Raw genomic sequence first — 12,587 nt, 5'->3', positions numbered from 1 at the left:
CTCCTGTTTCCTGTGAAAAGTACCTGCAGAAACATTTTAGTGTGTGTATTCAGATCAGAATCAGATTTATTGCCAGGTAATTGGTGTTGTGGTGCCTAACAGTCAAAATATACAAACTAAGAACAATTAAATGTTGGAATTCAGGTAGGGCAGGTTTGGTTATTAGCAAAATATCAAAGATATTTATGAATATCCATCTAATTAATATTAAAATTATTAATATGGATTAATAATAACGGGGCACCACCCTGGGATCGTGGACCAATAACCAAACGTGAAAAACAGTCTCAAAAGTGGCTGTACATATATATATATATATAAAGTTCTATCTTACATTAAAAATAGTGGACAGTGGATTGTGAATCCGAGCACTGACCGTCACAACCAGCTGTCAGGCTAGGCCCGTATGTATAAGTGTGTCTATGTACGTGTAAAGGATTTGGGTTAGTGAAGAGAAAAGAGAAAGAAGCACTCAGAGTAAGGCAGAAGAGATCTCAAATGCCGTGTTGAAGCACAAAAGCTGTCCCTTTATCCCCACAGGAACAAGGCAGCAAACTTTCAACAGCCGTGTTCCTCGACTTTGGTTTGATAAGGCACAGTTATTAGCTTCCACAGTGGCTATAAAACTAACACAGTTAAATGGTCTAGTGGCTTGGTACTGATATAAAATGGAACGTGCTAAGCACGAAAACACACAGCAGAAACAAGACACGGTGGCCCGTTACTTTCCACCATAATGCACAACACAATTCACAACAATGAAGCTTAGATGACACAACACAGACACAAGCTTCTTACTTGGGATCGCTCTTGAAAGCGATTTAAAGTGTCAGCCTATTTGGATTATCCGGCGGAGTCCTCTCAGGCTCGGATACTGACGTGGCCGGGTATCATACGTTAACGTCTTCAACAGCAAAATTGTTCCTTTGGGTGGCATTGAAGATAAGCAGCAGTCAACTTTCGGTGGGGAGAGAGGGCTTCTCAGCGGTTCTCCTCTCTGAAGAAAACAGAAAACCTGAATCGTCCTTCTGCAGATACGGGGTTTTGTTATGTGGAATATAACAATCATGATCCAAAAGTGTGTTCAGCAAATACAAAACAGTCTGTTGCTTGTCCAGTGAGTTAACACTTCAGCTAGGGAGTTAAAGTTCACGTGATGTGTCCCCTGAAGCAACCAAAGTTACAACGGAAAGACAGCGAGCAACCGGTGCGCTCTGCTTTTATAGGAGGTCATGACATCATGGCCCGAATGCCAGGATTTCCTGCACTCCTTTGGCGGCTCATCCTGTAGGAATCCAGGGTTTGGATTCAATTGAAATCTCGCGTCTGGGTGTGAATTAATGGCTGGTGGAGATTTAGCGACAAAGGGGTAATCCAAAGGCAGGTGTCAAGAACGCGCCATTTCTATGAGTTCAGGTTTTTTGGCTTCCCAAGGGCATCTGTTCTTTGTTCTCCACACATGCAGAGGCCCAACACAATATAAAATAGAAATGTACAATATCAGATCTAAATATTTTAAAGTGAGAAGAGCTCAACAGCGAGAGTGAAGTCATATTTACTGAAACAAATATATCATATATCATGAACTCACAACTGACAGTGGTGATTTAACTGGATCAGCTTTTCACCTGCAGACTTTTGTTTTTATAATAAAATGATAGTAGGACCCAAAATGCAGACACTGAGGCAGAGCAGGTGCAGTTCACTGATTTAATGAAGTACAAAAGCTTACACCGATGTCAGGCAGGCAGTGGTCGAAATAAGGGGAGCAGTCCAAACAAAGGCAAACACATCTGACAGGTAGCAAGCTAAGTCCGAAGCCAAAGATGAAGCCAACAGAATACTCAGGAAACAAAGACAGGGATCCTTGACATCAGAATCAGAAATACTTTATTGATCACCGAAGGGAAACTCTTTGTTTCAGCAGCTCGTCTTTACATCAGTGCACACAGGAGAAAGTACTAGCAAAAAGATTATATATAATACAATACACTATAAAAACAAAACAAAAACAAAACATGGGAACAACAATGATCTGACAAAGAGACAAGGGAAGCACACAGACTAAATACACTCAGGTGAAGGGAGACAACGAGACACAGGTGAGACTAATCAGGGCGGAGCAAACAATCAAAACTGGCGGGAAAAGCAAACAAAGACAGGAAGCAAAACTACCAGACACATGAGGGAAGGAGGGTCTTTCAAAATAAAACAGGAAATAACATACATAAACCCTCAAACCATGACACTAAAAACCTCAGAGATTAATGACTTTATGATCACGTAAATCAATAAAGAATAACATCAGAAAGTTACAATGACATTATTTTATGATTAATTATCCTCAGTTTTGTGTTTAAAATCCCATTTTAATCATGATGAGAAATCCCAGGAAAGAGAAAAAGAGATTCTAAAACTAAAATTAGAATTAAAATCACCGGAAATCCTTCAACCTCCTCCTGTTTTGTTCCTCTTCCTCTCCCCTGCTCTCCTCTTTCCTCCTCTTCTGTTGCCTGATGGTTGTTGTGTTGCCTGATTGTTGCTGTAGTGCCTGATGATCGCTCCTCTCCTCCTTTGAGTGTTACTGTATGTGTGTGTGTGTGTGTGTGTATGTGTTACTGAGTGAAGGGGATATATAAGTCTTTAGGAGGTTCTTGTGTGTATTGAGGTACTGATGTAGTTGGTTCTCATGGTCCTTTAGGAAGTTCTAGTGGTTACTGAGGAAACTAGAGATTCTTTGAGTAGTTAGTGTGGTCCCATGCTACAGAGCACTGAAGTTGTTCTGGAAATATTAAAGTTCTAGGTAGTTTAGGAAGTTTTCTCTCAGCGAATGTGTCTTTGTGTCTCTACAGATGTTTATCCAGACGGCCACTCTGACTGTCTCCATGTCTCTCAGTGCGTTCGTCTCTCTCGGGATGCTCTACATGCCAAAGGTTTACGTCATCATCTTCCACCCCGAACAGAACGTCCAGAAGAGGAAGAGAAGCTTCAAGGTCTGAACGCAACTTCACTGGGTCCCATGTTGGTTGCTGTGTTGCCTGATGGTTTCTGCTTTGCTATGTTGTTGTGTTGCCTGATGGTTGCTGTTTTGCAGGCTGTTGTCCAGGCTGCCAGAATATCTCAAAAATCGTTAAATGAGAAACAGAACGGAGAGACGAAGATTGAACCTGACAGATCGCAGTAACACTGCAGTAATACTACAAACTACAGGTACTGAAACTTCACACTACAGTATACACTGACATACACAGTTCAAGTAAAACTGCAGTAAAACCATTGACTTTATGTTTTGTTGCATCTTTAGCCATGTTAGCGTTGTTAGTGTTGTGTCTCTATGGATGTTAATGTCTGTCCTCCACTTTGGTTCAGACTGAAATATCTCACCAACTATTGGATGGATTGTGGTGAAATATCTTTGGTGATCCTCTGACTTTTCATCTATTGCCATCGTCAGGTCAACCTTTTAATTTGTCCGAGACTGGTTTATGACCAAATACCTGCAAAACTACATTCCCATCAGCCTCAGCTGTACTTGTTTACTGCTAATTAGCTAATATTGGCATGCTAACACACTAAACTAAGATGATGAACATGGTAAACCTGCTAAATGTCAGCATTGTCACTGTGAGCATGTTAGCATGCTAATGTTAGCATTTAGCTCAAAGTACAGCCTCACAGAGCTGCTAGCATGGCTGTAGACTGTTAATCTGGTTGAAATTCTGTAACTCAGGCAGGCAGTGGTTGAAATAAGGGGAGCAGTCCAAACAAAGGGAAACACATCTGACAAGTAGCAAGCTAAGTCCAAAGCCAAAGTCCAGGCAAGGTTCAAGAGAAACAGAAGATTAAACCAACAGAGTACTCAGGAAACAAAGAAAGGGATGCTTGACATGGGAACAACAATGATCTGACAAAGAGACAAGGGAAGCACACAGACTAAATACACTCAGGTGAAGGGAGACAACGAGACACAGGTGGGACTAATCAGGGCGGAGCAAACAATCAAAACTGGCGGGAAAAGCAAACAAAGACAGGAAGCAAAACTACCAGACACATGAGGGAAGGAGGGTCTTTCAAAATAAAACAGGAAATAACATACATAAACCCTCAAACCATGACACTAAAAACAGGATCAACTGAAAAACCTCAGAGATTAACGACTTTATGATCACATAAATCAATAAAGAACATCAAAAAGTTACAATGACATTATTTTATGATTAATTATCCTCAGTTTTGTGTTTAAAATCCCATTTTAATCATGATGAGAAATCCCAGGAAAGAGAAAGAGATTCTAAAACTAAATTAGAATTAAAATCACCGGAAATCCTTCAACCTCCTCCTGTTTTGTTCCTCCTCCTCTCCCCTGCTCTTCCTCTGCTCTCCTCCTCTTCTGTTGCCTGATGGTTGTTGTGTTGCCTGAAATTCTGTAACTCACCTCTGCAGAGTTTAGTGTGTGTGTGTGTGTGTGTGTGTGTTTTCAGACGCCTCCAGGTGTTTCATGTCAGGAGGAGCCTACAGGTGAAGACTTCACTGTCAAGTGTTTTACCACAGTTTAACACAGAAACAGTTTCCGTGTTCACATGATGAAATGATGAAGATCAATCATGATTTGACATGACTTTTTAGTTTGTTGTGACTCTACTGTCTGTTGACTTCAACAGCTGTCAATGGATTCTGTTGTGTTTTGGTTCTGAGCGAACGGCGAGTCAACATCAGACCATCCTCTGGGTTCTTGTGTTGTTGAGAAACATCAGTCAGCAGCAACTCTTTAATATTATAAAGAGTTCGGTCGAGACCTGCTCTAAAGGAAAAGCGCAATGAGATCACTTTTGTTATGAATTGGCGCTATATAAATAAAACTGGATTGAGTAGTTTTTCAGACGTCTCTTTTATAATGGAGGTCTATGGGGAAAATTGTTTTTTAGCTGCAGTGCCGCGAGTGCCCACTGGGACAAACTGAGGAGGCACCGTATCACATCTATTAATATATCCATGAATACATCTATTACTACATGGAACTGTAAATGAGTTGTTCATGGCATCACCAACTGAGGATCTTGTGAACAACTTCAACTTAACCCCACAACCTGCCGGCAGATTTGAAATGCATGTTTTCTTTAAATAGTCGCCATAATTACACCGTTCATCATAGCCAGAAGCTAATCTTCTCTGTATTCCTAGTTTAGTACATGAAGCTGTAAAAACATAAATGGTCCTTGAATGAAGAATCTGTGAAGAACGTTTATCAGGAAAAACAACCAAATCTAAGCCTAAAATAGTGATATTTCATCTAATTTTGTCGTAAGGGGTGCTGTATGGAGGTATGTGGACCCAAAAGCAGATGATGAGGAAGCGGTCTCAGGGTGAAGTAGCCGGATGACTGCCGTGTTTATTGTGGGGTGGAATGCAGGCAAGAACAGGCAGAGGTGAGCAGACAGGTAATGAGCAGACAAAATCCAAAAATCGGTCCACGGGAGAACAAAGAATCCAATACAAACTTACGGTAAACACGCTTGGCAGGAACAACACCATGTGTACAACGATGATCCAACACTGAACAAAGAAAAGACCCAGACTAAATACCCTCGGGGAGGTGAGATAACGAGACACAGGTGCCAACAATCAAGGGAGGGCCAACAATCAAGGGAGGGCCAACAATCAAGGGAGGGCCAACAATCAAAACTGGAGGGAAAACACAGACAGGAAGTAAAAACACAAGACACACAAGGGAAAGAGAATACTACAAAATAAACCAGGAAGTGATAACACCTAAACTACCACAAATTTCACTTTATTCTACATGTCTCATTTAAAAATTCCCCCCAAATAAACCCTTTGCAGTAACCAGATCCTGTAAAAGACATTAACTTCTACGCTCCTCAGCACGACTGGGAAGCTTTGAATCAGTCGGCTGAGACCAACAGTCACGTGACAAACAGTTCAGCCAATTAGCCTGAACTGCAGGCTGTGTTTACAGAGATAGAGGAGAGGACATGGAGGGCAGGGATACTATATATATATATATATATATATGTGTGTGTGTGTGTGTGTGTGTGTGTGTGTGGATCCGCGTCCACATTATTGTAGCCAACTTTAGTGGTAATTAACTATTCTAATTATCTAATAACTCCCCCTTCGCTTTCATTCGTTCCTGTGTGCGGGATGTCTCGTTCTGTGACTCGCGCTGTATGGAGTGGTTGTTATTTGGGGGCTTTAACTGTGCATCGGGCCTCTGGGCGAAGACGTTTTTGACGAGATCGTGGGATGGTTAACAGCCCATGATCTGTAGATCTGAGGGGCCTAGCTGTACTGTATGGGGATAGAAGTTCTGTAATATACCTCGGGGCGAAGTGTTAACAGCGACAGAGAAGGTCCTATCTGTGATATAAGAACAAAACCAGTCGAGAGCTGTTCCAGAGACTCCAACCTAACGAAGCAGGCAGTCAATAAGTACTGCGTGGTCCATGTGTTAAAGGCAGTGCTTAGATCTAAAAGAACCAATACTGAGGAATGATCACCATCGGTGATCATTGATTACCCTCAACAGTGCGGATTCCATGCTGTGGTGTGTTCGAAAACCTGACTGAAACTTCTCAAAAATGTTATTGCTGTTAATGAATGGTAGCATCTGTTGAAGGACTACTTTCTTCAGTACTTTACACAGAGTTAATGGTGCTGAATGAGATTCTTGGGTTATTGAAGCTATTCTCAATAATCCTAGAAAAATATTTTGCTCTCGCATCCTTAACAGACAGTTGGTATTTTGTCAAAAGATGTTTCTAAAAATCAAAGGAGATCTGAAGCATGTCTTTCCGACACTTTCTCTCTGCTCCTCTGCAGTCCCTTCAACAGATCTATCAGAAAAGGTTTTGGTTTGCAATCAATCAATCAAACTTTATTTCTACAGCACCTTCCAACAACCGAAGCTGAACCAAAGTGCTGTTCAACATTAAAAACAAGATAAAAACAAGCTCTTCTTGTGAGGGGGCAACTGAGTCTGGAGGATTGATTGAAGAGAGTGTTTAATGACAACAAGGAGGATTCACTTTGGCAGGTGGTTGGTGCTAAATGCAGTGGAGAACAGAGTAGCTGATTTAGTGCAGGAGCAGAGGGAGAGAGCTGGACGCCACAGGGCAACACAGACCTCGTTCAGTTCAAGATTAGTGGGGGAGAGACCTGAGGATAAAACTAAGTCCAGGGTGTGGCTTTTGACATGCGTTGGACTGGTTATTGACTGAACAAAATCAAAAGATTCAATAAGAAATAAGAATTCTTTGGCAAAAGAGGGACAACATACATGAAGGTTAAAGAAGAGCAACCTTGATGCAACAGTTATTGTTAGATAAAGGCCCATCTGCAACTTACCATTCCTCAGCAAAATACTTAAAAAAACAGTTTATTTTCAGCTTAATAACTATCCAACAACAAACAGCCTTCTAGATATTTATCCATCTGGTTTTCAGTCTCTCCATAGCACAGAAACAGCACTTGCCAAAGTTGTGAATGATCTGCATATAAACACAGACTCTAATAAACTTAGCATTTGGCCTTTGACACTGGCGACCATGATATTTTATTAGACTAGAAAAATGGGTCGGTTTGCTCATATCAGTTCTATCTAGAGAGCAAAAGCCAGAAATCTGGGTGTAATCATAGACAGCGATCTAAATTTTAAGAGCCATATTTCTATCAAAGTCAGACTCTGAAAAATTGACCCATGCATTTATAACAAGTAGACTAGACTACTGTAATGCTCTATTCATCAACCTCCCAAAATCAGCTGTGCAGCAACTACAGTTCATTCAAAATGCGGCTGCACGCGTTCTCTTCGGCCCCCTGAGGCAAATATTGAGCTATATAAATAAAACTGACTTGACTTCTCACCGGAACTAAAAGGTCTGAACACATTACACCTGTTCTTAGATCTTTGCATTGGCTCCCCGAAAAAACTAGAATCGATTTTAAGATTTTGTTACTTGTATACAAAGCTCTAAATGGCCTTGCACCTTAGACCTCAGACATGCTCATAACAAACCATCAAGAACTCTCAGATCCACAGGCAGTGGTCTTTTAACCATCCCTCGTAGAAACTCTAAAGCAGGGGAGGCCCCGAGGCCCCGAGAGAGGCCCCGAGAGAGGCCCCGAGAGAGGCCCCGAGAGAGGTCCCGAGAGAGGCCCCGAGAGAGGTCCCGAGAGAGGCCCCGAGAGAGGTCCCGAGAGAGGCCCCGAGGCCCCGACACTGAACACTTTTAAAGCAGGTTAAAAACCTCACTTTTCACTACAGACTATGACTAAGCTCTTAGTGTGTGTGTGAGTGTGTTGCCCTGTGTATGAAATGCGCTATATAAATAAAGCTTGACTTCACTTGACATAATACATCCATGCTCCAGAACCAGACTGTGGACACACTGCAGGAGAAACTACATCTCCCAGCATGCACAGAGGTAGAGGAGCTGGAGGATAAATAGATGTCTCTCTCTGTCTCTGCAGTATGAAATCTAAACATCATCAGATTGTTTTCTACGCAGTGTGATGATTGACACACAGGGGGCGGGGTTTATGTCCTCATATGGTCGACGGGCAGAGCTAACGTGTTTGTTGAACAGGACGGAGATGATTCCTGATGTCTGGAAGCTGCTGCAGATATTTCTGGAAGAGCTGCTGAATATTTCAGCTGCTTGTGAAAGATTCATGTTGATGTTAACAGCTGAGCTGCTGCGTGCTCAGGAGCAAGGCACTGACACTGCAGGGTGACGGTTCTGTTCCCTGTAGAATCAAATAAACTGTCGTGGACCCAAACTGAGAGGAGCTCACAGTTAATATTTCTTCTTCTCGCCGGGCTCCTTGGGGAATTGAGCCATCGACCACATGATTATTATCACACACAGACATCAGAGACTGAGCAGAGAGGAAGAGGAGGTTAACATGTCCAATCATTTCCAATATCCTGTTTGATCAATACAGCCTGTCAGCCATTCAGCTCTCAGCTCTCAGACAGGAAGTGACCATCAGAGGAAACAGCTGATGTCTCACACACTCATCTCGAATGGGGGGTCGTAGGTTTGGTTTCAGAGGGGGAGGGGGCAGAGTATTTAACCAGAAACAACAGCGAATGATTTCCTGTATTTATTATTATTTATTATTTATAATAATAATAAACTTTATTTATATAGTACTTTTCTTCACAATGTTACGATGTGCTTTACAAAAAAGAAATAAAACTCGTCAAGGCCGATATAATAAGAATCAGGCCAAAGAAAATGAGCAAGGAGGAAGTAAAGACGATCAAATGAATAAGAATAAATAAAACCAGTAAAATTAATAAAAGACATATCAAACATTTCCAAAAGCTTTCACAAAGAGAACATTTAAAATGAAGCTGGAGACTTAATGCGTCTGAGTTCAGTAGGCAGAGAGTTCCACAGTGTGGCGGCTCTAACAGCAAAAGCCTGATCCCCCTTTGTCACAAACTGAGACCTGGGAGAAACCAGCAGGGCTCCGGCCGCGGATCTCAGCGGTCCAGAGGGCACGTACCAGGACAGGAAGTCAGAGATGTACTTAGGAGCAAAGCAATCTATCAAATAACAGATTATAAACAAATAACCTTTTTATAATGATGGTAGGCGAACAGATAAATAATATTCTGTGTAATCTGCTGCATTATTAATGAACTGAAATCATGTTGAGTTTCACTGACAGAGACCTGAAACTTATGATTAATAATGTTGCATCTTTACTTCAAACTCTTACCAACAGTGATGGAGGAGAGCGTCTGTATTAGACGGAGTCTGATTCTTTAATAAACACCACAGATCTGCATCTCTGTCGATGTGATGATGTCACATTAAAGTCAGGTACAGGTGTGCTGAAGCTGAGCTGCTGACTCAGTTACAAACTGATCGTCCTGCAGAGTTTGGAGCTGAACTTACCAAGTCTGAACTCCCAGGCACTCGAGGCCGAACTTGGCGAACTCTGTATTGAGAAAGACCTGCAGTGTCTGTGAGGAGGTTCTAAGAGTCCTTGTGGAGGTTCCAGGAGTACTTGAAGAGATTCCAGGTCCTATTGGTCTGTGAGGACATGTGCTCTGTGACAAGGTTTTGGGGATCCTTGTGGATTATCAGTGTGTTGTTGAGGAGGTGTCAGTGGTCTGTGGAGAGGTTGAAGAAGTTCTTAAAGAGCTTCTTTAAATCTTTGAGGAGGTTTTGTGGGTCCTTAAGAGGCTTCTGGGGGTTGTTGAGGAGGTTTCACTGGTCCAGTAGGTTTTCAGAGTCCTTGGAGAGGATCCAGGTTCCAGGGTCCCCTGAGTCTGACTGGTGTTTTGTATCGTCTCCTGTTAGATGAACACTTCATTAATATATGACTGACTGAACAGAGCTCTGTCAGCATGTGTGTGTGTGTGTTTTAATTAATAATCAGAGCTGTTAAAGGGACAATCTGCCTGCAGGTGAACATTAATGTCATCAGAGTGAAACCAGCTGAACCAGATTAAAGCAGGACTCCTGACTCCTCTCACTGACCCTGCAGGATCTACAGAGTCCCGAGTCTCAGTCTGAGGCCTTTATTCAAAGGAAACCTTCACACAAACTGATTGTCTGTTATTCTGTTGTTCATCACCTGAACCTCAGTGTGTCCTCAACCAGGATGACCTCACCACACCTCATCCAATCAGCATCAACACACTGTAGGTGACCGATGGGGGCGGGGACAGTGTGTGATCAATAACAGCTGCTGACACCTCACTGATGTTTTTATTCTGTCTTCTCAGGTAGCTGCAGAACAATCCCTTTCCAGGGCCTGATGACATCATCATCATGAAGATCACATGGTCCCGTCCGCCCCCCCCACTCACACACACACACACACACACACACACACACACACACACACACACACACGTGTGTGTAGTCATGTCAAAATAAAACTATCTACTGGGCTTTTATACTGAAAAAGAGGAGATTTTGTGCTTCAGACAGGAAGTCCTCAGCTGGACTCTGAGTGTTGCGTTCAGGTGAAGCTCAGACATTCAGACGCTCAGTGTTGTTAAAATGCAGCCAAACTAACTTGTAAGAAAACTGAACCAATAAAAAACTTGTCATCATTGTCATGGTGACAGAAAAACAAAAGAAACAGCAGTGAGAAGTGAGCTACACGAAATCCTCGCTTCAGTATGTACTTTGGTTTTGGTGTCACGGTCTGGTGGGTTTTTTTTGTAGAGCGGGAAAGTCAAACAAATCGCAGAAGATAACACTTTTATCTTTTATTTTAGAAAATTGGAAACATTACATGGTGGTTCATTGGCTGAAGTTTTCACTGTAAATATTAAGCCACTGTCAATATGTTGCTAAGACTCTGACCCGCATATTATTAAATATATAATAAATTATTATTAATTATTATAAAATTACAAATTAAATTTATAAATTTAAAGTAAATAGTAGCTGAGCTAAAGTACTGTGTAATAGATAGATTTGGGTAATTCTGTTAAAAATGGTTTAGCATGTTTGATTGTTTCGTAACATAACATTTCATTATGAAATAGTATATTTTTAATTCGTAGCGCTATCTGAACTTCCTGTACTGAATGTTTCAGGCCAAACACATGAATTGTGACTAATTAAAACTCGTAATACATGCAACATCGACACAAATCACATTTTAACACTTTTAACACTTGTACTGTTAGCTAGTTAAGCTAGCAGTTAGTGTGTTAACCAGCACCACAGAGTATAATGTTATATAATATCAGACGTCAGCTGATCAACTTTTTACTGGTTGAAAAGATTTTACTGGTTTTCTTTATAACTGATGTTGAGAAGCGTAAATTGCGGACTTCCTGTCTGACTTTCTGAATTATGAAAAAGCCAAACATGAAACATCTTTAATTTTACTATAAAACCCAGAAGATGTTTGATTTTGATCTGATAACACATCCAACTTCAACTGGTTAAACTGGTCCAACAGTCTAGTTTGTTGGACTAGAGACGTCTATCCTGTGGACAGTCAGACTCACCTGAAGGACTCACCTGTTCATCCTGAGGTTCTCAGTCACCGTTCACCTTCAGAAACCTGTTGAACAGAAACACTGTGAAGTCTCAGAGGACTGAGACAACCTGAGTCCAACATGGACACCTGAGAGACCAGGACTCACCTGTTGGGACAGGTGAATCATCAGGAGATAAACATCACAGGTTCAGAACAAAAACCCTTTAAACAAACATAAAATCATTGATCACAGCAGGAAACAGCTGACTGTTAAAGGATCATTGCATTTGTTTTCTGAACAGGCTCTTATTTTGGTAGTTGTGTCATGTGACTCAGCAGCTTCACTGACCTCAGCGTTGGCCCAGTGTCGGTTCCCAGGCTCAGACCAGTGTACCTGGGTGGTCTGTGAGACCAACAGCCAGGTGTGAGTGGAACAATGTTGAGCAGAAAAGCTGCAAAGTGACAGGTTCATTTCCTTCGAACACTGTAAAACTACAAGAACTGAAGATGTTTTAAGAATGCATACTGCACTTTTCAAAGTGTTAGCTAATATGTTGCTACATGTTGAAACACGCTAGCATGGATGTATAAATAGACGTGATGCG

The 12,587-nt window shown here is 41.6% G+C and overlaps 1 protein-coding gene across 1 annotated transcript in view; it reads left to right on the top strand.

The window, feature by feature from the left end:
• grm6a (glutamate receptor, metabotropic 6a) overlaps positions 1 to 12,060 on the top strand; it is a 49,331-nt gene extending 37,271 nt beyond the window's left edge. Inside the window, exons 13-15 of the mRNA XM_044211603.1 lie at positions 2,853 to 2,993; positions 3,095 to 3,210; positions 10,766 to 12,060. Of these exons, the coding sequence (XP_044067538.1) occupies positions 2,853 to 2,993; positions 3,095 to 3,184 (231 nt within the window). The 3' untranslated portion in view covers positions 3,185 to 3,210; positions 10,766 to 12,060. The remainder of the gene's footprint in view (positions 1 to 2,852; positions 2,994 to 3,094; positions 3,211 to 10,765) is intronic.
• Positions 12,061 to 12,587: the final 527 nt, after the last annotated feature.

This window comes from Siniperca chuatsi, linkage group LG10 (genome assembly GCF_020085105.1).
Source record: "Siniperca chuatsi isolate FFG_IHB_CAS linkage group LG10, ASM2008510v1, whole genome shotgun sequence".
In the NCBI taxonomy this organism is placed as follows: domain Eukaryota; kingdom Metazoa; phylum Chordata; class Actinopteri; order Centrarchiformes; family Sinipercidae; genus Siniperca; species Siniperca chuatsi.
This window is presented reverse-complemented; position numbering and strand designations above follow the sequence as displayed.